The 25,936-nt window shown below is 42.4% G+C and overlaps 1 protein-coding gene across 5 annotated transcripts in view; it reads left to right on the top strand.

Annotated features, from left to right (window-relative positions):
• WDFY2 (WD repeat and FYVE domain containing 2) overlaps positions 1-25,936 on the top strand; it is a 178,886-nt gene that overhangs the window by 20 nt on the left and 152,930 nt on the right. The window contains exon 1 of one of the 5 annotated variants that reach the window (XM_042909049.1): positions 24-868. The exons of 1 other annotated variant lie outside the window; for it this stretch is intronic. In XM_042909049.1, coding sequence (XP_042764983.1) covers positions 255-868 — 614 coding nt within the window. In that variant the 5' untranslated portion in view covers positions 24-254. Of the gene's footprint in view, positions 1-23; positions 869-25,936 lie in introns of those variants that run through there. 3 more of the 5 variants (XM_042908994.1, XM_042908724.1, XM_042908787.1) reach the window with 3 other exon arrangements.

Here is a 25,936-nt window from a genome sequence, read left to right as displayed (position 1 = left end):
AACCCTTACGCACGCCCAGTCACGTCCCAACTAGTTCAGCTTTTTTCCTTCCTGCAAGCTTCTTCTCTTTCCGGCCTCGTCCAGGCCCACTTTTCCCCGCTCCTACTCCGCCCCCTTTTTATAAATTTTGGAGGGGGCGGGGCCTCTGGCAAGCGCGTTCCCGGGGGGTTTACACGCCGCGTTCACGGGAGATTAGAAAGGGAGGGGACTACAGACTGGAGGTGGAAGGTGGCGAGTCTAGGAGACCGCAGATAATGGAAGGCGCATGCGTTCCAGGGGCGGTGCTGCGAGGCTTCGGGAATTCAGTAGGGGCGGGGCGGAAATGGGCTGGTGGGCTGGCGCACGCGTATTGGGCCGCCAACGTCCCGCCTCCTTTTTTAGGTTTCCTCACCTCCTCCACCACTCTTCCGGAAGTGCCGCCGCCCTCGCGCCCACCAGCGGCCACCCCCTGCGGCAGGCCCCGCCCCCTACCGGCTCCGCCCCCCAGCTCTCCGCCCCCTCCTCCGGTGGTGGCGCCGGCTTGCAACCCGGATCGTGGTGGTTTCGGTGCCCGAAGCCGGGAGCGCGGAGTCGTTCCCGGAGCGCGGCCAGGCTATGGTCGCGGGTCCCCGGCGTCCCGCTCCGGCCAACCAGAGTCCCTGTCTCAGCTTGTGCCCGTGCCTGAGCGGTCTCCTCAGCCCAGCTCCGCGGTGCGGTTGGCGGCGGCGGCGCCCGGCGCGCCCCCTCCTCCGATGGCGGCGGAGATCCAGCCCAAGCCGCTGACCCGCAAGCCCATCCTGCTGCAGCGGGTCGAGGGGTCCCAGGAGGTGGTGAATATGGCCGTGATCGTGCCCAAGGAGGAGGGCGTCATCAGCGTCTCGGAGGACAGGTACGGACCGCCGCCCCTCGGCCGCTAGGAGGGGCGGGACGGGCCGGCGGTCCCGGAGCCCGCGTCCCGGGCTGTGCCTTCACATCGGTGCAAGTGTAGACATACTCCCCCAAGTTTTTATTATAATGGGCATCTTGGTGATGCTGGTGTCCAGCTGCGCGCCGCCGCCGCTGCGTGGCTCTGGGAAGCGGAGACCAGACAGCGGCTTGCGCTCTGGCCTTGCCCGGGGCTGGTGGCGCAGGCCGGGCCAGGGTGGCCCTTGGACTAACGGTGCGCCGGCCACTGGACCTTGGTCCAGCCCTAAGGACAGAAGGGGGAGAGGGAGGAGCCGCCCAGCCCTGCAGGAGTGTGCGTGGGGAGGATGCTCCGGAGCCTTTGCTAGATAACTAAGGGTTTTTGAGTACTCTGATACAGTTCTTAAGGGCTCCAGACTGAGAAAGTAAATGCCACTCCCTTCTCCCGGACAGTCCCACTGAATCCAGATCTCCCATACATCTTACACTGAACTCAATGAATATTGCAAGTTGTGAAAAGAGTATAACTTTGGGCTTCTGAACGAAAGGAGAGGTGCCTTCTCTTCTTTGGTCTCCTTATTTCTTCGAGCTCAAGGGGAAGCGCCTAGAACTAACTTGCAAGGGACCACTGCTGCAAATAGCTCTTGAGTTCCTTCCCTTTGCCTGCTTCCTTTCTTTTTGTCTAATTTTGCTTAATTTGCAGAAGTGGAGCCAGTTGTTCTGCCTTTAATATTTTCTCTTGTTTTTCAGACAATAGCATTTTCGCTTTAACTTAATTCATTTAATATGCCGAAATTAGGCTGATGGAGCTGATTTCCACAGGAATGCTGCCCGACTATAGTAATTATGGTATTTATCTGGAAGTATTGCTTCGATAATACCAACTAGCATTCTAAAAAATGTAACACTATAGAGGTATATGACAAGGGGCTTTTCCTGAAAACGGTAGTTAGGTTAATTTTTTTTTTTTTTTTTTTTTTTTTTTTTTAGATTTTCTTATGTTGAGGTAGAGAATTATTTTCTTGGTGACCAGTACAATTACAGTTGGAGGCAGGGGTAAAGCAACAGTATTGGTTACTGTCTTTATAGTCATTTCAGCACTTTGCATACAGTATGGTCTCAAAAATATTTGCCTGATAGATCTATTCATATGATAGGTTCCTCAATCTAAGTAGGATGAGTATATTAATGACACGTACTTGTCTACATCATACTCCATACCAAAGGTGTTCCATTCACTTCCTATGTGGATCTAATGGGAAAAATCGTAAACATACACCAAGGCGAGCAGTCTGCATTGAACAGAATAAATACATTCTGAAGTGGAGTACGTGGATTAAAAACCTTTTGACATTCACAAAGAAGTTTATGAGGGTTTAATTTTTGGATAGAGGCAAAATTCTATTAAGGAGATTGCTTCTGGACCTAGAAATTTTTTGTTGCAGAATTGTTTTTAAAGGAATATATTGACGTCACTTTCCAGTTTATGACGGCTATGGATGAAGAACTGCTCAACCTAACTGCTGTAGGAAATTCATGAATAAGTTTGTTGAATCAAGTAAAAGAAGGGAAAAAGTTGGTTAAACCTAAGTTCCTTTGATATTAGTTTTTTTTTTTTTTTTTTTAACGTTTTTATTTATTTTTGAGACAGAGAGAGCCAGAGCATGAGCAGGGGAGGGGAAGAGAGAGAGGGAGACACAGAATCCGAAGCAGGCTCCAGGCTCTGAGCTGTCCGCACAGAGCCCGACGCGGGGCTCGAACTCACAGACCGTGAGATCGTGACCTGAGCCCAAGTCGGACGTTCAACCGACTGAGCCACCCAGGCGCCCCTATTCCTTTGATATTAGTTTTAAAACTTTTTGCTTTGATTGATAGTTTGGCAGTGGAGGTAAGTTTTCAGTTTTTGATTTTGTTACTGTTTTTAAGAGTTCAAAGAGATCTTGGAGGTTATTTGCTCTAACAGCTTCATTTTATGGATGGGAAGATTTAGGCCAGAGAATTTACCTGCCCAACCTGGTGAGCAGGCCTAGTCCTCAGGCTTCTGATTCCCATGTTAGTGTGTTATCTTGAAGGGAACAGGGTTAGTGGGATGCATTTCAAGGTATTTAGAGGAACTAAAGTAGCATATATGAGAGAAACTGAAAGATAAATTTCATTTCAGGATAGGTCAAAAGAAATGTGATGTGTAGCTATATAGTAGCTTAATTTTTATGTTTTAGTTTATAGGGTAAATCATAGGAATTATTATTATAGAGTTACTGCTAAATAAATAAGGCCCACCCGTAAGTCCAGAATTATTCTTTACGTGTGTTTTATTAATATTCAGATTGACAAACCTGTGTTTCTGTACTCATGGGTGACAATAACTTTGTTATTTAGAGCTCAGTTTTGATTATTGTTTTCATTAGAAGAGAATTGATCTGTATTCTTTCCAGAATCCACTGTCAGTACCATTTGACATAATGCTGAAGTTATGAAGATAGAATATTGATTTTCATCAAAACCTACAAAGCCATTTCCTTTAGCTATTCTGCTTTAGCTAGAAACTAATAGTTTTCATTCCTGAACTGTAAGGTTAAACCACAAATAATGTCGTGTCCTGAATGGCAGTGTCCTGGAAATTTTTTGAAACCTGGTTTCCCTTTTTGACCTATGACTCCAGATAGCCCTTATCTAACCTTTGAAAACACTTAACATTTTCTGTTTTAAACAGTATCGTAGATACTTATGGTCCCTTCATCTTCTCCATAGTTTCCCTAAGGTGCTATGTGTGTCTTACTCATTGTAGTATCTTTACGGCCTAGCAAATTGCCTGATCCATGGAAGGCCCCCAGACGTTTGCTGTGTATCAGTGACTGATAACATTTTGATTGTTGTTCCTGAGAGCATAGCATCTTAACTGTTGTTGGCACTTAGTTGATATTTATCGAATGACTTTTATGACAACCTGTGAAAGCCCTGTGTGGACGAATGTATGCTTGTGGGAAAAGGATTGCACTGGATGGATGGTCTTTAGGATACCTTAAAACTCTGGAAGTCCACGCGTTGCTTCATTCATTCCATCAACAAACATTTAAGTTTCTGTTGTGTTCCAAACACACGTGCAGACTCCATTGGGTGAAATGGCAAGATCGTTTCTGGATACAATTCAGTGGGGGGTAAGTTTTAGAAGATAATAAAACAAAACCACAGCCTCTAAGATTTAGTACTGAAAGGAGAATTTTCAGATGGGAAAGAGTGGCTGGACTCCACAGCCCTTATTGTCCCTGCATTTTACCTTCTTTTGGAGGATTCTTTACTTGCATTGCATTACCATGTTCATGCTACTGCTGCTGTCAGTAGTGGGCTGATAGTATTCTAATCTTCAGGCCAAATCTGCAGGTTTTTTGATAAAAACCCTCACCCTCTGTTCATCTTAGCACAGTTAGAACAGTCTGGAACTTTCCTGGATACCAAGAAAGGAATATAAGAAATATATAAACAATCTGATTTTCAAGTTTAGATTTCTGGGGCTGTCATAACATAGGACCTGTTCTTGGAACTCACTGGCCGTTTCTGGGTCTATCTTTGCTTTGAGAATAGCCGGATTCTGTCTCTAGGGGACTTAGGTACCTGTGGTACTTTGGGTTCCTCGTGAGTCAGCTGCTTTCTGAACTATCTTTTCTGAGTAGATGCCATTTTAACATTCCTTGCTTAGGAGCTTCCTATAAGGCATCTTAGCTCCATGTTGGTTAACACTCATGTAGCCTGCAGCTTACCAGGGGTTCCCTTGTCTGGTCACACAGCCTCTTCTTCAATGATGAAGGCCAGGAGAGACCTCCCTCTGGGTGGGACCCAGCCCCATCTAGACTTTTATGTTTGTATGTTTCTTTATATGCGTATTTTAACACAAGTCAACAATTTTGGCATTCGTATAGAGAGTTTTAGTAACTCTAGGTAGTTGCTATTGGGCTGTTATAGGAAGCTGTTCTTTCCCTAGGAGTCTGTACCTTTGCGGTGGGTTAGGGACGGGGGCGGGGGGTCCCGTTTTTTATCTCCGTATTAGGAAATGTGCTGAAGATAGGTACAGTGTCCTCTGTGTTTGCCACAGAATCTCCTCTGCTCGTGGTGGTTAGAAAAAAGGAGTGCTCCTGCGGATGGGTCTTGTAGGATGAGTAGGAGTTCATGTGAAAAAGTGAGGGTAGAGGAAAGAGCATTGTAGGTAGAGGGGGAAAAGAAAACTCCCATTCACTGAGAAGCACTCGAATGGACTGGTTAAGAGTGTAGATTCAGGAGCCAGTCAGCTTGAATTCAGAACTTAGCTCCGAGTGATTTGAGGCATCTGGAAAATTGGTTTCTCCAAAGGAGTCACTATGCGTGGAACTTTCTAAAACCTCTGGGGACAAGAATTTGAAATTATTTTCTGGATAAAAAGATCTGAGGGTGTGGTGGTGGCGTGTTGGAGAGGATGCTCTGTGGGGAGGGGACACTGTAGGGGATGAGGGTAATGAGGGGACTGTGGGGGGAACTACCACCTGATATTCTAACTTTATTCAGGACTAATTTATGCAGCACAGTTAGCAGTGTTCTCTGTAATCCTTAAGGGTAGACAGAACCCCCCCAATGGTGAAGGAGTCAGATTTTTAGGACATCTGGTCCCTAGTGCCTAGCATAATGCAGTGTGTGTTCATTGAAGGAATTAGCAATGACTGACGGATCACCAGTTTGGAATGAAATGAGCCTGAGGAGGTGGTGAGTTTCCGGAGCAAAGATACTTGAGTTGAGTTTGAGAGAAACTTAGTAGTTTGCTTTCAGCCAGAACAGTGTAGCAGGGGATGGGATTGGGAGGGACTGGGACAAGAGATGGGTTGGATTTTGTTTTGTTTTTTTTTAAATCTCTAAGACTTTTTTTTTGTTTAACTCTGAACTACTCGATTCTAAGTGGTCATGACTAGTTGACTGTTTGTTGAAAAGATATATTAAAATTTCATTTCATTTTATAAATCCTCATGCTGTTGGTTGATGTATCATTGGTTTTTACCATTCTGAAATCGCGCTGTCTCAGATTTCTGGTTGAAACCATTGTTTCACTAATACGTACAGCTTGGCTCAGTTCAGCTGAGCTCCTAGTAGAGTTTTATGTACCATGTACTTTATAACACTTGCATAAAAAAATAGCTTTGAAAATGCAAATCAAAGTTTTCCCGCAGTGTAAGCATAGCTCTGAAGGTTGAGGAGTTCTTAAGAGTGAAGGTGTGAGGTCATTAAAGTCGACAAAATTAGAACCCATCTACACTAATTTTTGAGTGTGTCATGTCTCTATTTAATGGCATAAAATTAATAAACTTTCAACTCTGCACTTGAGACTCCTCACTTGGCAGTAATAATTGCTGGTTTCAAGGTCCCAAAATGGGAATTTACCCCATGTGATTGTTGAAAATCAGACCTTTATGCCGAATTCAGAGCATGAGGCAGTCTTTTTGCCAGCAGATCTGTCTGGAAACAGGCTGCCTCTGTGTCTTGAAAGGTCAGAATACAGATTGACTTTTTAAGAAAAGATCACTATTGGGAAGGCTTGTTTAAGGAGGCTTAGCTCTCCAGTGACCCCAGAGCTCCTGATGGTTCTGAATTTCCTACTTAATTTATGCAGTTCAACCAGATTTTGTCCAGGATCTCAAAGGTCTTAATCAGGGTACATTCATCTGGATATTGCAGGGCAGTGGAAAATTCTCACGCTCCTAAAATGAGGGATTCTTGGATTGTGAAATCCTGACCAGCTAACTGTCTTATACCTCAAGTGTGACTAAACTTACTTTGAAAAAGAAAAACAGGTAAAAATCATAGGATGTTAGTAGCTGGAAGAGGCTGAAAAAGGAAATATTACTTTTACTTGCATAGCATCTTTCCCTGGCTCTGTTTTCACTTTGAATTTGGCTTTGAGAGGGAAACATTTTCTATTTGTTTTTGAGAATCACCTTGATGTCATGAAAAAGTTAACAGTTTTGGAGAAGTTAAAACACAGTGGCATTTAGAAATCAGTAAATGAATTATGATTTAAGACTATTTCAAGTAGTGATCTGTCGATATCTATAGCAATAAACTAAATTATATACAGTATATACTTACCTGAAAAGAAAATGGCTATCAAGCCAAGGTTTTCTTCTTAACTGTGGTTTCAGAATAGAAGGACTTCAAAAGCAGGTAATGCTTGTTTATTTTTATTTCTTTTTTTTTTTTTACATTTTATTTATTTTTGAGAGAGAGACAGAGTACAAGTGGGGGAGGGGCAGAGAGAGAAAGAGAGAGAGAGAGAGAGAGAGGCAGAATTCGAATAAGGCTCCAGGCTGTGAGCTGTCAACACAGAGCCTGACGTGGAGCTCGAACTCACAAACTGAGAGATCATGACCTGACCCAAAGTCGGACGCTTAACTGACGGAGCCACCCAGGGGCCCCTATTTTTATTTCAATAGGTCTTCCAAGGAGATGCCACAATTAACCTAAACAATTTCCTGACACAGAAAAAATAACTTTGCTTGTGCGACTCCATTACTCTTTTTTTTTTTTAAAGGCCAGGGGATCGCCTCAGCCAAATGCTGCATTTAGCCATTAGTAAAAATTAATACAGAGGTATAAGAAACGAGCAAATAAGACCAGAAAAGAAAACAAAGTCATCTGCTTGTCTCTTGGCAGGGTGTTCTGCTTTGTGCTCTCATGTGTCTTTAATTTAAGGATTCTTGGAAAAGAACTGGGACTGGGAGCCTGATCTCAGCTGTACCCAGCATTGACCTTGGGCATTTCCCAGGACATTTCATCACTCCAACTCTGGCAAAGGAGCATCATTCCATCTGGCAAAGGAGCATGTAGGAGTTCCTAGCTCTGACACTGACTATGTGATGTGCCCATGTAGTGACTAGACAAGCATAAAGTGTCTGCAGCCACATCACCCTAAAACCTTGAGTGGAGGAAGGTGCACAGAGGGGGAAAATGTGGCACGAGACATCTGTAAAACGGTGCTTTCTGGAGCCTTTGGAGGGCAGCTGTTGTTTATTCCTGGATGAAATATTAGTATTGGTAACTGATACTCAAACTGGATTCACTACATTCCTACTTCTGGATGAATCTTTTAGTTTCAAATACTGAAGAGTTTAGCTCTGGGCAGTTTGCTGATCCCCATATCAGGGACTGAGTTGTCTAGAGTAATGCTTTTGAAACTCTTTTGGCCACGTGTCATAGTAAGAAAAACATTTAGCATTGTTATCCAAGACTCTAAATACGCATACACACATGTCACCGAAACAACAGTATAAAATGGCATCCTTTTTAAAAAAATCTTTTTATTGTTTATTTATTTTTGAGACAGAGGGCACAAGCCAGTAGGGGAGAGAGAGGGAGACACAGAATCAGAAGCAGGCTCTAGGCTCTGAGCTGTCATCACAGAGCCCGATGCAGGGCTCGAACTCATGAGCTGAGCTTTGAGATCATGACCTGAGCTTTGAGATCATGACCTGAACTGAAGTCGGAGGCTTAACCAACGAGCCACCCAGCTGCCCCTCTTTGCTTCTTTTAATACTAGTTCTACACTTTCAATTATTGTAGCGAATGAGTTGTTCTTGATGGTCAGTAGCCTGAGTCTCTCTGGCCAGGTCAGTGAATTAATAGGACAGGCATCTTTTTTTGGCTTCAGATGATTGGCTCTTTCCCACACTTTAGGATTTCAGAGTTTCAGTTTCCACATCTGTAAATTGGCTCCTTCTGGAATTGTTGGGAGGTGTACATGAGCTGACATTCCCACAGCACTTGGTGTTGTACTGGGAGCATAGATGGAGCTGAGTAAAAGGCAGTTGTATTTTTTATGATTCCACCGTGCCTCTAGTAGGGAAGCTTTTCCTGCTGCTGTGGTTCCATTAAGGCTTGCCTACTTTAAGAGTCACCTTGGAGACACAAAGGCAGGGCTATTGAATTTTTCTTTGTGTACTTTCATATATTTCAGAGCCCTCGTCTTTCTTCTCTAGATGTAGAAGGGTAACGTTACTCTCATTTTTTTACTGCCACTGCCCAAACTTGCCCCCTCGAAAATCAGTGATCAGGAGATCTATGTGGCTGCTGGCTGCTGTGCTCCTCCACAGGCTTCTTCCTTTTTCCATTTGTCATCTTGTCCTGAAACAGTGTGTCCATTGTCTCCATTGGTCTCCTGGAGGGCAAGGGCTGTGTCTTCCATGTAGTGCATGGGGAATATTTGGAAGTAGGGATGTAATGCTAACTGAGCTGCCTTCAACTGAAAGCCTGGGCCTTATAAGCCCGCAGCTAGTGGGTTGAGTTCACCCTCAGGCAGATGTTGACCTGGTGCAATGTTTCTGGAAGTTTGAATCAGTAGCCAAGTTTTATAAATCTGGATTCCACATAAAATTCCAGATTGTTGGCTTCTCTTGACAAATGGGAAGATGTAGCTGTGCCAAGCCTCGAATTCTCCTCTTACGGGTCCCTTGCTCTGGTCCCCACTTCTGGTTAGGGTCAGCCGGGCAAGGCCACGAGAGGGATGCCCACGCTGCCCCTGCTGCCTACTGATGGGGAGACAGCACACGAGACGCAGCTTTGCTGTCTTCCTCTAAATCTGTAAGGCGACACTTGCCCTCTTGTGGAGTCAGTAGTTTGAGCTTTTTGGGTATTCAGAAGAAGAGGTAGAAGAAATGGAAAGATACCCAGGAAGCCCATATTTCTAGAAAGTTAGGTGCGGGTAGAGGGAGGATGCACATACGTTAAACATGAAGATGCCCTTTTGAAGGGATCCTGATGTTATACACAGCAAATATATAAAATAAAGGCAGGTATTGGTGAATCAGGTGTGGCATTTATCCCTCCCTATCCCCTCTCTGGAGGCTTCCTAACAGTGTTGGCGCTTGGGGCTCAAGTCCGGACAAGCTGGGTTGGACTCTCAGTTCTGCCACCTACTGGTTGTGTGATGATCCTTGGCAGCTGTAAAATGGGAATTAAAAGAACACCTACCCTGTGGGATACTTCTGAGGGTTCAGTGGTGCGGTGTTCTAAAGTGCCCCATCTAGCCATTCCTCAAGAATGTTAGGGTTTGCCTTCCTTCCTCCAGGCTGCTTTTCTAATCCTTCAGTAACTGTCTTGTGCCTCTAACTCTTCCTCATCCCTTCTTTGTCTTTGAATCAATCCTTCTTTCCCTTTAGTGTTCATTCCATTCTTTCCTTATATGCCCGTGCTTCTGCAAAGAGGGCTCAAGCATCATGACACTACTTCGGGAACCCTCTTTGATCCTCTTCTGAAATTGATGTTTTCATAGTTTTGCATACCGTATGTGAAAATACTTCGTATACTGTCAGGTCCTATACAAATGTGAAGGACTGTGGCCCTAAATACAAAACATGAATGTATATTTTTGAGTTTAAATACATTTAAATTCTAATGTAAAAAACCAGTAAAATTACATTATTGCTTTTTATTTTGCAGATCTGGGTTAATATTTTTCTGGAGTCAGTTACCATCAGTAGAAAAAAGCTTCCCATGCTGTTAGGATTATAGTAACCTGTTTTAGTGCTCACTGGCATTTCTGGCCTTTGGAAAATACCAGCTGGTTGATATTTTAGAGGTTGATCTAGTTTGCGGGAGAAGGGATGTTGGAAATGGCTAACTTATTATATTCTGATTTTTGAATCTATATCTATATTTAAATTTTTTTTGAATGTTTATTCTTGAGAGAGAGACAGAGAGACGGAGAGACAGAGCATGAGCGGGAGAGGGGCAGAGAGAGAGGGAGACAGAATCTGAAGCAGGCTCCAGGCTCCGAGCTTTCAGCAGAGAGCCCGACGTGGGGCTCAAACCCATGAACCATGAGATCATGACCTGATCTGAAGTTGGACACTTAACCAACTGAGCCACCCAGGTACCACTTGAATTTATATTTGAATGGCTTCATAAGTTCTCTTTATATTCTAAACCTTAGATTGTTAAACAGTTTTGAAGAATGAATACTTTTTCTCCATAAGGTAAAATTAAATTAGACGGGTTAGTTATGTTTAATCAGAATGGTTAGCTGAATTAGCATGCTGGTTGGGTGGATTAAATTGGTTCAAAATTTGGTTACAGTGCGTATCAGATGTGCACAATGTAGATCTTTGAGCTTTATCTGAACAGAGTAGGAAAAAAGCTGAGAAAAGAGAGTTCACTCAGTCTGAAAAGGTTCAAAGTAGTATAAGGGAGAGGAAGAGGCCCAGGCAAGGAGTCTCCAGAGGGATGTGTGGGTTGTCTATCAGTATATATATGATGTCTGTGGGTTGCCCTGTTTCTCTGGGTATGATCTTTTCCCCACCCCTCTGGTTTTACTTTTTGTTAGTTTTCGTTTAAAAAATGTACTACCTTGCTCTTTTTTTTTTTTTTTTTTCATTCCCCTGCCCCTCACACATGCCTGGCCTCCCCCATTATGAACATCACTCACCAGAATGTTACATTTTTACCAAGGATGAACTTACACCAACACATCATTATCATCCAAAGTCTATAGTTTACCTAGGATTCCCTATTGGTGTTATGTACTCTCTGGACAGATGTATAATGACATATCCGTCATTACAATACCAAATACCGTCTTTTTACTGACCTAAAAATACTCTGTGCTCTGCCTGTTCGTCCTGTCTACCCCTTGCCCCCAATCACTGATCTTTGTATTGTCTCCATAGTTTTGCTTTTTCCGGATTGACTTCTTTCACTTAGTAATAATGCATTTTAGTTTTCTTTTCATGTCTTCCTGGCTCATTCCTTTTTACCACCATTGTCTGGATATACCAGTTTATCCATTCACCCACTAAAGGACATTTTGGTTGCCTCCAGGCTTTGGTAGTTATCAGTAAAGCTTCTATAAACATCCGTGTGCTGGTTTTTGTGGATAAATACCAAGCAGCACAGCGGGTGTTGTGGCACACGCACGTTTGGTTTTATGAGAAACTGCCAGACTGGTTTCCCAAGTGTCTGTACCATTTTGCATTTTCACTAGCAGTGAATGAGAATACCCTTACCAGCATGTGGTGGTGTTAGTGGTCTGGATTTTGGCCATTGTGGTAGGCGTGTAGTGATACCTCATTGTTACTTTCATGAGCGTTTCTCTGATGACGTGACGTGAAGTGTATTTTCATATGCTTATTTGCCATCTGTAGATACTTGTTGGTGAGGTGTCTGTTAAGGTCTTTGGCCCATTGTTTAAATTGAATTGTTTGTTTTCTTACTGTTGAGTTTTAAGAGTTCTTTGCATATTTTGGATAAATAGTTCTTTATTGATGTGTCTTTTGTAAATATTTTCTCCTGGTCTGTGGCTTGTCTTCTAATTCTCTTGATGTTGTCTTTCACTGAGTGGAAGTTTTAGGTTTAAAGAAGTAAATCTTCTCAATTATTCCTATCATGGATTGTGTGTTTGGTGTTGTACCTAAAAAGGTGATCACCATACCAAAGGTCATCTAGATTTTCTCTTATGTCATCTTCTGGGAGTGTACTGTGAGTTCCTGACATTTTGATTGTGGAAGCATTCAGTTCAAAAGACAGTCATTTTGAGTAAACATGTTGCCACTTGTATGATGCAGCTACTAGTAAAACAACCAGGTAAGGAACTAGGCCATTCCCACACATGAAGGTCCTTCTTTCAAAAAGCCCCGGGTAACCTGGGTAAGTGACCGCTTGAGTGACCCCACTTCTCGCTTTCAGTGCCCTAATTCTTGGTCTCATGGTTTTTTTGTTTTGTTTTTTTTTTTTTTTTTTTGAGAGAGAGAGAGAGAGAGAGAGAGAGAGAGAGTGAGCGTGAGTGGGGGAGAGGCAGAGAGAGGGGGAGACAGAGGGTTGGAAGTGGGTTCCACACTGACAGCAGGGAGCCCGATGTGGAGCTCGAACTCATGAACTGTGAGATCGTGACCTGAGCTGAAATCGGCTGCTCAGCAGCCTGAGCCACTCACGTGCCCCTTGCTCTCATGTTTTAACTTAGCCGGTAAAGAATGAACCCATGAAGCCCTAGATATCACTCTTGGACAAAGGCAGAGCCTGGGTCCGATCTCTCTCTCTCTTTCTCTACCTGTGACCTCACTGTGGCCCTCTGGAATGCCGTGTACCCTCCAGAATCTGTGAGTAATAAATCTTGTTCCTCAACGTTCCGTAATGGTTTATTGCAGAAATGTAGTTTCTAATTGTAATAAGAACTCAAGAGCTGGCCCGCAGGCCATGAGTAGGTGCCCTATTGGGGGAAGTGTCTGTGGAGCTCACCATGAGTGATGCGTACGTTGCAGGCCTTCTTAACGGGGGCTCGGGACTGTCAGAACAGAGTTTTCTAGTTTTGCATTTTACATTTGGGTCTATGACCCATTTCGAGCTAACTTTTGTGAATCTTCTCTCCAGATTCATTCTTTTGCGTGTATGTGGATGCCAGTCTTCTGAGCACCATTGTTGAAGAGGCTATCTTCGCTCTCTTATATTGCCTTTGCTCCTTTGTCAAAGATCAATTGATGGTATTTATGGGGTGTCTGTGTCTGGGTTCTCTATTCTGTTACATTGATCAATTTATCTGTTCTTTTACCCATACCACACCACTTTGATTACTGTAGCTTTATAGTAAGTCCTGAAGTCTGATAGCATCAATCCTCTAACTTGGCTCTTGTCTTCCAGTATTGTGTTCACTACCCTGGGTCCTTTGCCTCTCTATCTAAACTTTAGAATCGGTTTGTCAATATCCATAAAATAACTTACTGGGATTTGGATTGCATTGAAAATATATATCAAGTTGGGAATATTGATACTATTGAGTCTTCCTATCCATGAATGTGGAATGTCACCTCGTTTATTTAGTGATTCTTTGATTTCATTCATCAGAATTTGGTAGTTTTCCTCATATAGTTCTTGAATATATTTTGCTAGATTTATACCTAAGTATTTCATTTTTGACAGTCCTAGCGTAAATCGTACTGTGTTTTTAATTTCAAGTTCCACTTGTTCATTTCTGGTATATAATAAAGCATTTGACTGTTGTATATTAACCTTGTGTCCTGCTGCCTTGCTATACTACTTACTCTACTCTTTAATAATTTAAAATTCTTAAATGAATCTTTTAAGAGGTGCATACATCTGGAGGGATAGATCAGTATCAGTACTGAACTCAGAAGGTCTATACATGCTCTTTAAGTTGTTGATTTGTTGATAAGTGAACAAAAAATTAGTTTCTTGAGATTACTTTGAGTAGCTTCCAGTGATCCATTGGAACTAGGATGGTCCTTTTGTGTCTTTGACTATAACTGACATTTTTATGTTTTGAAATAAGGGCGTGTTTATGCCTTACCACTAAGTAATTATTGGGAAATTCCATTCTTGAGCCTGAAGGACTGAACTTGAGCTTGAAAACTTGAAGCATTGGACAGTTTTTACATAGCACAAATATTAAGTTTGTCCTTTCGAATATGCTGTCATAGTCAGGATTTTCAGGGCCCAGCATTGCTTATTTCTACTTTTACAAAACTTTTACTTACAAAAATTGATCTCTTTTCTGCTTTTCTTGCCTACTAGTCCATGCCCATATTATGTGGAAAAGTGAGGCTAAAGCTGGTGATGAATCCTGGATGGATTTGCAGAGAGATTGGGATCAAAATGGCATTTAGTTATTTGAAATGTAATTTAGCTAGGAGATTGCCACAATTTGAAAATTTAATAATCATCGTAGAAACAAGGTTTTAAGGTTAAAAAAGAAAAGGTTGCTTATTTGGTAGTTCATTTCCTGTGGGTACTAATTAATCCATACCATAACTGAAGTTCTGAATATTTGAACGAAAAATAGCAGGTAAAAATAGCTAGATGCTGGCAGTTACATTTAAAAAACAAACTTGTTTTTAAGGTGATAGTACACGCAATTGTGAAATTCAGAAGGCTAGCCTGAGAAAAATGAAACTCCTTCCCACTTGTGGGTCTTATGATTTTGTGAAAGGAAAGCTGATAGGATTTGCACATGCTCTCTCTGACACATGCCCTGATATGGATCTCTTTGGGCATTTCTGCTTTCGCAGCTGTAAACTTCACTCGTAGAACTACTCTGGCTACTCTGGCGATTAGCAGTGTTTGCATGTGGCTTCCCCTCCTCCTCCGCCTGATCTGATAGCTGTATTCCCTCAGCACACTCTTTGTGTATTTGTTAAAACACCTCCTAACATGCATTAAAATTATTTATCTATTTATCTTCTGCTCTGGGATCCTCAGCACCGTGTTGTTTTTCAAGGCCTCTGCTCAGAACTTAGAACACAGTAGGCAGAATTGGAGCAGTAGACGTTTCTGTTGTGTGTCGGTTCACGGTGAGGGAGGGAACCACTCTGGAAACCAGTCGTCTTCTGGTGATAGATAATGGTACAGTCTCTTTGGTTGCTTTGGTAATGTGAACAGAAACCAGCTCTGGAGTTTCCTGGCAGAAGGCTCAAGTATCTTGCAGAATCTGAGGACAGGGAGGCATTTGGACTCTAGGAATAGAACTAAAGACTGGAGCTTATGGAGAACCAGGAAGTCTTTTCTCCCCATTGCTCCTGAGTTTCTCATTGTCTGCTCCATTCTTCTCTCTTGCTTACGCTGGCTGTCTCTATTTCTTACTTAGTCACATGGCACAATATGGCTGCCATCTGCTCCCGCAGCGTACACGTTCTAGTGTAGGTAAGCAAGGAGAGAGGGATTGAGGTCAGGCCGCCAGTTCCGGTTCCAGGGTTCCTTGGGGAGGGACTTACTGGTCCAGCCATGGTAGACTGTTCCCTTTGGGACTGTGACCACACGTGGGCTCCTGTTGCAGGTTATGGCCATCACTGCTTCAGCCTGTGGAGGGGGTAGGGGAAAGGGCAAGCGTCAGATAAGAGATGGAAAGCACACAATCCAGCAAGTGCCCGCTGCTGGAGCAGTGTGGGGGTAAGGTGAGATCATGCCCTTGTAGCTTGGTGTGGTGTTGGTAGTTGGCTCTGGTAGCAGCAGAATAAGGAACACCGACGTGCTTTTCTCATGATCTTCATTGCCTGACTTTCTTTGAAATCTGCTCATATGGCACCTGGCACCGTTTTCACCTCATTGCTTCCTTTGCTGATTCGACATGTTGACTGCTATTTTCTTGTAGTGGATATAAGGTGGAGAATGGGTAGGTACTCACTATGAATGTTTGCTGAGCAAAAGCCATTATTATAGTGACAAATTTTAGCGCCAGTGAGCAGACCCCATATGGTAACCATATTTTCTAAACGCCAAATCGAAACACATGCTAAAGGAAAGTTTTTTTTCCCCCCTGATGGATGAACTTACATACATATTTCATTATATTTTTAACAAACTGAAATTTGAAAAATGACATTAAGCACATATGGGCACAGTATGTATTCCATTTCAGGGAGAAGGCTGGAAAGCCTCAAGAATATTAATAGTAGTTAGTAATAGCTGACATTCATTGAGTCCATGCCATGTGCCAGGCACTGTGTTAAGCCCTGTATGTGCCTTTTCTTGTTTAGTCCTCAAGGTGATTTTATGAAGCTGGTATTTTACTCTCATTTGAGAGAGGAGGGAACAGATGCTGCCAGGAAGAGGCAGGGTGAGGATGTGCCCTTGCATCGTGGAACTCTACAACCCTTCTGTTTAGCCTCAATGTGCTATGCCACCTCTCAGAGGCCTCAGTAGGGGGGTAGAGGGACCAACCTCCATGGAGATCACAAAAGGCTGAATTTGGTTTTTCAGAGGAAAAGCTAGCAAATCAACTAACTAGTCAACACATGATAACACAAATTAAGAAGAAAAGAGGGTAGATGTTCTTTTACGTCCTTATGATGCCCTTCTTTACCGCTTTGAGTGTTGGTATTCCAAAATATGCCAAAATTGTAGGTGTGAAAGAAATCACCCAATTAAAAAATGGACGAAGGACCTGAAGAGACGTTATTCCAAAGAAGATATGTGAATGGCTCACAGGTGCATTAAAAGTTGCTCAACATCACTAATCATCAGGGAAATGCAGATCAAAAATGTATTGAGATATTACCGTATGCCTGTTAGAATGGCCATCATCAAAAAGACAAAAGATAATGAATGCTTGGCAAGAATAAGGAGAAAATGAAACCCTTGTGCTCCGTTGGTAGAATTGTAAATTGGTGAAGCCACTGTGGAAAACAGGATGGAGGTTTCCTCAAAAAACTAAAAATTGTACTACCATATAATTTAGCAATTCCACTTCTGGGAACATATCCAAAGCAAACAAAAATACTATGTTGAAAAGGTACCTGCACCCCTATATTCATCACAGCATTACTTACAATAGCCAAGTTACAGAAACAGCCTAAGTGTTCACCAATGGATGAATAAAGAAGGTGTTTGTATACAGTAGAATATTACTCAGCCATGAAAAAGGACATCTGCCATTTGTGACAACACGGATGGACTTTGATGGCATCATGCTAAGTGAGTAAGTCAGAGGAAGAAAATACTGTATGGTATCACTTACATGTAGAATCCAGGAAAAAAAATTGAACTCATAGAAAAAGGGATCAGGTTTCTGGTTATCAGAGGCACGGGGTAGGGAGATGGGAAATTGGAGGAAGGTGGTCAAAAGGTCTAAACTTGCAGTTATAAGACAAATAAGTCCTAGGGATATAATGCACAGCACGATGACTGTAATTGACTGGTTACAGTGACTGGTATATGTGAAAGTTGTTAAAAGAGGAAATCCTAAGAGTTCTCATCACCAGGAAAAAAAAAAACTTTTTTTTTTTTTTTTTTTTTGGTATCTATGTAAGAGGTTGGATGTTAACTAAACTTACTGTGTTAATCTTTTCACACTAAAAAAAAAAGACTTGTTGACCCCAAACAAACAACATTATAGATACGACTTTGACTTCTGTCAAAGGGCTACACATTTACTGATGGACAGTAGGGTCTGTGAATGAGGAAGGCCTTTTAGGCTGCATGGGGCCTTTATCAGTTAGGCCTCACCCAGTACAGGCTTATTTTTCTCATATAACAAAACATCCGGATATAGGTGGTCCTTATGTTTTCTTGCTCTGCCATCTCCAGTATGTGGCTTTCTTCCCTATAGTGGCCTCATGGCTCAAGATGGCTCTTTGGCTTTCAACTTGGCATCTGCTCATAACTCTATCACAAGACCACTTAACTGTTTGTTTTCAATACTTTAACAAAATTGGATATGGGGAGATGATTGCTCATAGGAGGCCCTTGGCTAGGGGAGCTATCGTATACTGCTTTGACTAATGTTGGCTTTAAGCTTGGGAATAGCTTGGTCTCCAGATAGGTTCCATTTGAATTTTGTAGCCTGCAAAGCTGATTTGAACTCTTCCCCTCCCCTCAACTCTGTCCTTCCTGCTAATATTACAGGACTGCCTTTGCCTCTTGGGATAGATTACCAGATTGGCCTGAATGCTGTAATCTAAATCTTTATATGTGGGGACCTGTGTGTGTGTGTGTGTGTGTGTGTGTGCATGTGTTTCTCTTTTTCTTCCTTCCTTTTCTTTCTTTCTTTCTTTCTTTCTTTCTTTCTTTCTTTCTTTCTTTCTTTCTTTCTTTCTTTCTCTTTTTAAAAGATCTTTTATTTGTAAGTAATCTCTACCCAACGTGAGGCTTGAACTCACAACCTCGAGATCAAGAGTCGCATGCTCTACCGACGTAGCCAGCCAGGCATGGGGACCTGTGTTTCTTAAGCGAATGAATATAGGCCTGGGACTTTGATGATTAATGTATGAGTGCTTTGGCCATGGACCACCGTGAAGTTCGTCAGTTAATCTGAAATATTAGAAAGTTTGCCAATTCTTGACAGCCTCTTAGAACCATTTGAAACCATCCATTTGCTCTTCTCATTTAGATGCCGGATACCGAACTGCTGGCAGAATTTGTAAATGCTGAACCACTGTATGTTTTCTAAATGTGTAGTGTGTTTTCTGTTAATATTTATATTCAGAATATCTGGTGCAGAAGTACCCTTGTGGGGGTTTAATTGTAGGTGTGGTGAGGTAGTGATGTCTTCGGCTCCCAGGGCTGCCCAGGAGGGCCTGGGGCAGTTGGACTCCCTGGGCTGCGTTCTTCTGGCCGGGAAAACCTTTAGGTGTCAGGGTGCCGTAAGGGGTTGGGAAGCACCTCTCTCGGGACACTCATGGCTTTTATGTTGGGCTTATTACAACAACCAGGTCATCAAACCTGCCCACGTTTCCTCACTGACATTCTGAGCAAGATATCGAAGGATGTTTTCTTTACATTGTAATATAAATAATTTTCCCACAGTTTAAATTATGGAATCGTTTGTGGGCTACGGTCAAGCAACGTCTTATGGTATAAAGAGGGTGAGAGAAGGACTTACAGGGCCTAACTTGAAATTATGCTTTTCTCACTTAGTCTTCATTTGTCTCAGGGTCAGCTTCTTAATTTATAAAACAGGGAGAATAATGCTGCCTTCTTCATAAGACCGTGGTGAGAGTTAAATGAAATAATGGGGATGGAAATACTTTTGTAAAGCTCCGTGAGGGGTCACAAAGTCCCATGGCCATAGGCACAAGGCATGTAACATAAATGAGGGAAGCATCATGCTTTGAGAATAATTAGTTGTAAGTAGGTCAGGCCTCCGAGTCAGTGATACAAGAGGGTGTGGCGGGGGTTGTGAGGAGTGCTTGCCTCGTGAAAGAGGACAGCACCTTCTCAGATCCAGCAAATGTTTGCCATGTGGGAATTCAGGCCCCGTGTCTCCAGATCCTTGGATTCTTCAGGAAGTACTGCAAACCCAGATTTTTTTGTGACATCTTTAATTTTTTTAAAAAATTAATTTCTTTATTTTGAAAGAATGGGGGAGAGAGAATCCCAAGCAGGCTCCTCGCTGAGTGGAGCTCGACGTGGGGCTCGATCCCACAAACTGCGAGATCATGACCTGAGCTGAAGTTGAGAGTCGGACACTTAACTGACTGAGCCACCCAGGTGCCCTGCCATCTTTCAGTTTCTAAAGTTCGTGCAAGGGTGCTGAGCGAGGATCCTGCTTGGGATTCTCTCTCTGTCCCTCTCTCCATGCCCTTCCCTCGTTCACTGCACACATGGCACGCACACACTCTCTCTCTCAAAATTAAATAAATAAATAATAAAGTTAGTGCGAAAACTGTTTTTACAAACTCTACAGAGCAAGCAAAATATTGACCTGGGCTGGAGTCTGCCCTTTGCGTTCTAAATACTAATTCCTTTGGAAAATAATGCACTCCAATTTATAATACGTATCGACGAGGTTTCCAGTTAGAAAAGGCAGCTATATTAGGGTTGCCTCCTTCCTGTTGTCATTTTGTCCTCTCAGGTTTCTGTTTTACATTCTCCACTGAAAGTTTCTTCCCTGAGTATGTTGAAGAACATATCCCTATAATCAAACAATCCCTCTATCAAACAAAAATTCACATGGAGGGACTCTTTTAGTAGCTAGGAATCACGCAAAGTCTTGACTTTTAGCTATGAAACAGAGATACACCCAAAGCCTAAGGAAAGGGGAGTCTATTATGAGCTGGCAGAAAACTTCCCGGAACGCAGGGGTGGAGGAAATGTGGCTGAGCCTTATGAATGTCAAGGTTTGGGAACAGGAGAGACTTGAGGACCCTTTAGAGCTGTGCTTTCCAATATGGTAGGCACTATCCACATGTGACTATTTAAATTTAAATTTAAATTAATTAAAATGAAAACTTTCTTCGTGGCACTAGCTGCATTTCAGATCCTCAGGAACCACATGTGGCAGATTATTGAATGTTTCTGTCCTCGCAGAAACTTCTGTGGAACAGTTTGGGAGAGAAACAGGGGCATGAAGCGGGAGGTCTAGTTAAAGGTTAAACTAAATGACGCTGGTGCCTGAGCTGAAGCACTGGCAGTGGGCACACTGAAGGACCGCAGGCTTACTGGGGAAGGTTACGCTTGGGGAGGCAGCACTGTGTAGGGGTTAGAGCGAGGACTGGTGTCACATTTGAGTCTGCTCTCCCGTTTCTTAGCTGTATGGTCTCAGATAAGTTACTTAAGGCTCAGTTTCCTAGGCTAAAAAATGGGGGTTGTTGAAGCCTTGGGAATGGATGCAAGAACCCAGGGAAAATGGGTAGAATGAAAAGGGAGGACGATGAGCAGTGTGATCAGAGAAGCTGCTGGGGAGGCTTGCAGTGAGGCCTGTTAGTCGGGGAAGATCTCAGAAAGAGATGGACGCTAACCAAGTTTCTAAAGGGGAGTGGATTCTGGATTTGGGGTTGGCCGTTGTCCATCCACTTAAGGATAGCACATTGGTTGGGAGTATGGGCACTGGAGTCAGACCTGGGTTCGCTGTCACCATATACTGGCTCTGCTACTGTGTAATTAACGTACAGGCTCTCTATTACCTGGACCTTTGTTTCCATACGTGCTAATTGGGCATGGTAATAGAATTTAGAATTTATTTCAAAGGGTTTTATTAAGGGATATAATTCATATACAGACTTAGTAAAGAGTCTGAAATGCAGTAAACATTCAGTAGATGTTAGTTTTGTTATTTAAGGATCCATCCTTGAAAAGTGAAACTTCAGTGTCGAATAACAAGAGAATCACGGTGGATGTGGATTGTACAAACATGGAGAGTTTTCACCAAATATGTGTCATTAAAGCTAAAGGGCACCGAGTGGGAAATTTACAATGACAAGGAAATAATTGTGGTGTAAATTAAAAAGCGTTACTTTTGTGTATACTGTGGGACTCATTACCCAGAGCCTGCTAGAGAAATATACTTCACAAAGTTTAGAATAGTTGAAGACATGGATGGCGACGCCATACTGGACAATTAAGAGGATGCTGGGATATTTGGTGCATCTGAGAGAGCAAACATGAGGTGTAGGAGACATTTGAAATGTTTTCTTTGGGGACTAATAATTACATGTCTTACAAGGGACCGGGAAGAGGGCTTTTTCAACATTTTATCACGGTAAGTCGCTTCCAAATGGATGCCTTTTTTTCCTCGTTGCTACTCTGTGAGCTTGCTCTTGTCTTTCCTCCTTTTAACTTTCCTCCTCCTAAACTTTTAAGCCTTTACTCTTCTCTTCCCACTTCCAGTCAAAAAGCACAAAGCAGAGACAGCAAAAGATGGTATTGGGTGGTAAAGAAAGCCAGATAGACCTGTCTGGATGAAATCCCAGCTCCTGCATTTACTAGCCTATTCTCTCAGAGAGGTGGAAGTCATTTTTAAAATGTGTCATGTTTGTGAGGATTGAAGGACGGAAGGAGTCGTACGTAAAGCTCTTGGCACATGGTAGGAGTTTTTAGATGTGAGAAAACGCATTAATTCAGCTGATACCTCCAGTTCAAAGTTCAGGTTTTTGAATTTTAGTTTTTAGTTTTTTGGTGGGGTGTTTGTGTCCTTACCCTTAAGCACAGCGTCTGGCACTCAGTAACTGTGCAGTAAATCAATAATCCAAGAATTTATATAACTGTTTGTATCTGTGGTGAAGAAATTGCCTGGGGGTAAAGCTGTTCTTTCTGTGGCTCGTTTACCTTCAGGGATGCACCCAGATCAGGTATTATTAAAACTAGTTATTTGGGAAACAACCACTCCATAAATGGTGGCTATTGTAATAATCCAGCAACTGGATTTTAAAGCAGAAAAATTCACCTTTGATTATAGCACTGTTGTTTTTGGGCTTTTTGTTTTTTAACGAAATATATCGTGTTTATATCTGTGGGATATGAACCAAGAAGGCCACAGTATGCTTACAAATGCAGTATTGTAGTGGGAAGTGACTTGAACCTTTTTTGTATTTGGAATCATTTTGATTAAAAACTAACAAGTGTAATAAATGCTAGAACTCCCATGGTGCCACTGTATTTTCAGTTTTTAAATAACAGTATAGACTTTATAGGATAAAATGAAGAGATATTTGCTGGCGTTGTCACTTTTAATTTATGATTCACAGTACCTACTTGCATGGCAAAGTAATCATTTTTCCCCATTTAATTCTAGAGGTTGTTAGTTTCTTTCCCATTGAACAGGCCAGATCATTTATCTTGCTCTAATACTCTGCTGCAGAAAGCAGTATCCCTATAGTGCCAGCGTTTACTTATTCAGTGACTTCAACTATATGAGATGTAGCTGAAAACCAGAAAATAAGCAAAAGTAACCTTAGGCAGTCAAAATGGGGCATAAGAACTCAGCTTACTAATTTGTACACTTTCCTCCTAGAAATACCCCTCAGACACCTGCTTAAATAACTGATATCATACTGAAGTAAACTTACTGCAGCGTCATACCTCATTGTCTTGAAGTTACAGTTTTTTTCACCTTTCAGTATTTCTGACGTCAGGATTAGTGGCTTTCAGCAACAGTCATTCCTTGCCTAGGATTTGAGGAGATGGCTGGTGGCTGGTCGACCGGCCTGGACTTGTTCACATGGCAGAAAGGCAGCATCAGGAGACAGCGCCAGTCCCAGTGTGCAAGCCCTTTCCCAGCTTCTGAGTCACAGTTGCTAATGTCCCATCAGCCAGAACAAGTTACGAGGCCTCGCCCAGAGTCAGGAGTGGAGAAATACTCCGCCTCTTGCTGAGAGGAGCAGTCAAGTCGCATTGCAAAAGGGTGGACGTGCTGGGATGGGAAGGATTTCTGAGGATATTTTGGCAAACTATCTACCATGATGTGGCGATGAATATCATAACTTAGTGTTTTCATTCTTTCTTACTCATACATAAAATTCTGTGTTTTATGATCAGTGGCATCTTAGAGCTGATGAAATATGGTATGTGTATCGGGTTATTGGATTTTTAATTAAAAATACATATTTAATGTAAGAATTTAAAATAATACAGAAGAATGAGAGTTAAAGTGCTTCCCCACTCCCCTTCCCCCGCATCTCAGGCCCTGGAAGCATCCTCCAAGAACAATTTGGCACATACTTGTTGTAGTAGGCTCAACAGTGGCCCCCAAGCAGGGGGACTTACATGGTAAAAGGGACTTTGCAGATGTGATTAAGTTAATGATCTTGAGATGGGGAGATTATCCTGGCTTATTGGGGTGGGCCCAGTGTAATCATAAGGATCTTTAAAAGAGGGAGGCGGGGTGCCTGGGTGGTTCAGTTGGTTAAGCAGCTGGCTCTTGGTCTCAGCTCAGGTCATGATCTCGAGGTTTCGTGGGTTTGAGCCCACGTCGGGCTCCGTGCTGCTGGTGTGGAGCCTGCTTGGGATTCTCTGTCTCCCTCTCTGCCCCCCACCCACTCATGCTGTCTTCTTGTCTGTCTCAAAATAAATAAACTTTAAAAGAGGGAGACGGGAGGATGAGAGTCAGAGGAGAAGCACTGTGGAGATGAGGCACAGATCGATTGGTGAGATGTGGCCAGGAGTCAAGGAATGGCAGCTTCTAGAAGCTGGAAGAGGCAAGGAACAGATTCTTCCTTGGGACCTCCAGAAGGACTCCGCTTTGCCGAAACCATGATTTTAGCTCGTTAATTAAAACTCATTTTGGTCTTCCAACCTCCAGAACCGTAGGAGAATATATTTGTGTTGTTTTAAGGCATTTAAGTTTGAAGTCATTTGTTACAGCTATAAATGGAAATAATAGATTTCTTTATTTAAATTTCTTACTTTTAAGGAAAAACATGGTTATTTGCTAGGAATTCAAATAGAATCAGACAGTATAAGGTAAAATCCCCTATTTTTGATCAACCCTTCCCATATCGTATGGGGTACTCCTGTGAATAGTTTCCTCTGCACTTCTTCAGAAATAGTCATATTCACTCTCATTTTTGTACAAATAAGATCATATCAGACATGCATGTTATAACATGTTCTGCAACTTGCTTATTTAATTAAATGTATTCTCGGATATGTTCTTACCAGAATAAAGTGATTTATTTCATTCAGTACCATAATTTATTTCACATACACTTTTGGGGAACATTCAGGTTGTGTCCAGGTTTTTTTGGATGTTGTTTTCTCGTTTCTCTGTCTTTTCCTCTGCAACAAACAATGCCGAACGAAGTGGCTTCTGCAAATATCTTTGGCTGTCGTCTACAAATATAATTGCAAGCAACTGAATTGCTACCTGAATGAATGTTGCCACGTGTGTGCATGCTGGAGTGGGGGTGGGGAACTGTGTCTACGCTTTCAATTCTTTGCCTATAATACTTTATTTTAACTCTTTTTTAAAGTTCTGTATTACGAAATCTACAGAAAAGCACATAAAGCATAAATGTATAGCTAAGTGCACTATTAAAAAGAAACCCATGTCAAGACATTTAGTGCTGTTGGCCCCACAGAAGGACCTTGTGTGTCCTTCGCTGATCATAACCCCCAAGAGGTAAACGGTGTTCTGACTTTCATTTGCCGCTAATAGTTTGGACAGAACTCTAACAGACTTGGTCAGCTGGTCCTCAAAATATTAGGAATGTGAAAAGAGCTACTTAGGATGTTTATAATAATAAATCAAGAATTGATAGTTGACCTTAGAAAACTTACAGGAAGTGGATATCTGAACTAAAAACAAAGTGAGAGTTTGGGACATTTAGTGATAGAACAAGAAACCTTTTGTGTAAGACTGTAGGTCCTGGGATATCTATAATTAAGGCATAAAAAAACCACGTGGGGTGTCTGGGTGGCTCAATCGATTAAGCATCCAACTTCGGCTCAGGTCATGATCTCATGGTTCCTGAGTTTGAGCCCTGTGTCGGGCTCTGTGCTGACAGCTCAGAGCCTGGAGCCTGCCTCAGAGTCTGTCTCCCTGTCTCTCTGTCTCTGTTCGTGCTCTGTCTCTCAAAAATAAATAAAACATTAAAAAAAAACAAGCAAAAGAAACCATGTCAGTTTATGTTTAAGAACATAGGAAAATAGGAAGAATATCATGAAAGTGATGAAACGAAAAAAATGGTATTTGAAAAGACATCTGTCTGTTACCTTGGCAATTCACTCAGAGAGACTGCCTCAGTGTGCTCAGATGTCAAGTATATGCATCCATTGTATGGTGCGTTAGGCAACCCCATCTTCATCTTTAAAAGCTAAATTGATTCTAAGGGAAGTTGATTTAGAGCAAGCCCTGAAGGTCTGGTTCATAGTGTATTCTCTTGCAGAC

Source organism: Panthera leo, chromosome A1 (assembly GCF_018350215.1).
Source record: "Panthera leo isolate Ple1 chromosome A1, P.leo_Ple1_pat1.1, whole genome shotgun sequence".
NCBI lineage: Eukaryota > Metazoa > Chordata > Mammalia > Carnivora > Felidae > Panthera > Panthera leo.
Note: the sequence above shows the minus strand (reverse complement) of the source record. Positions and strands in the feature narration are given on the sequence as shown.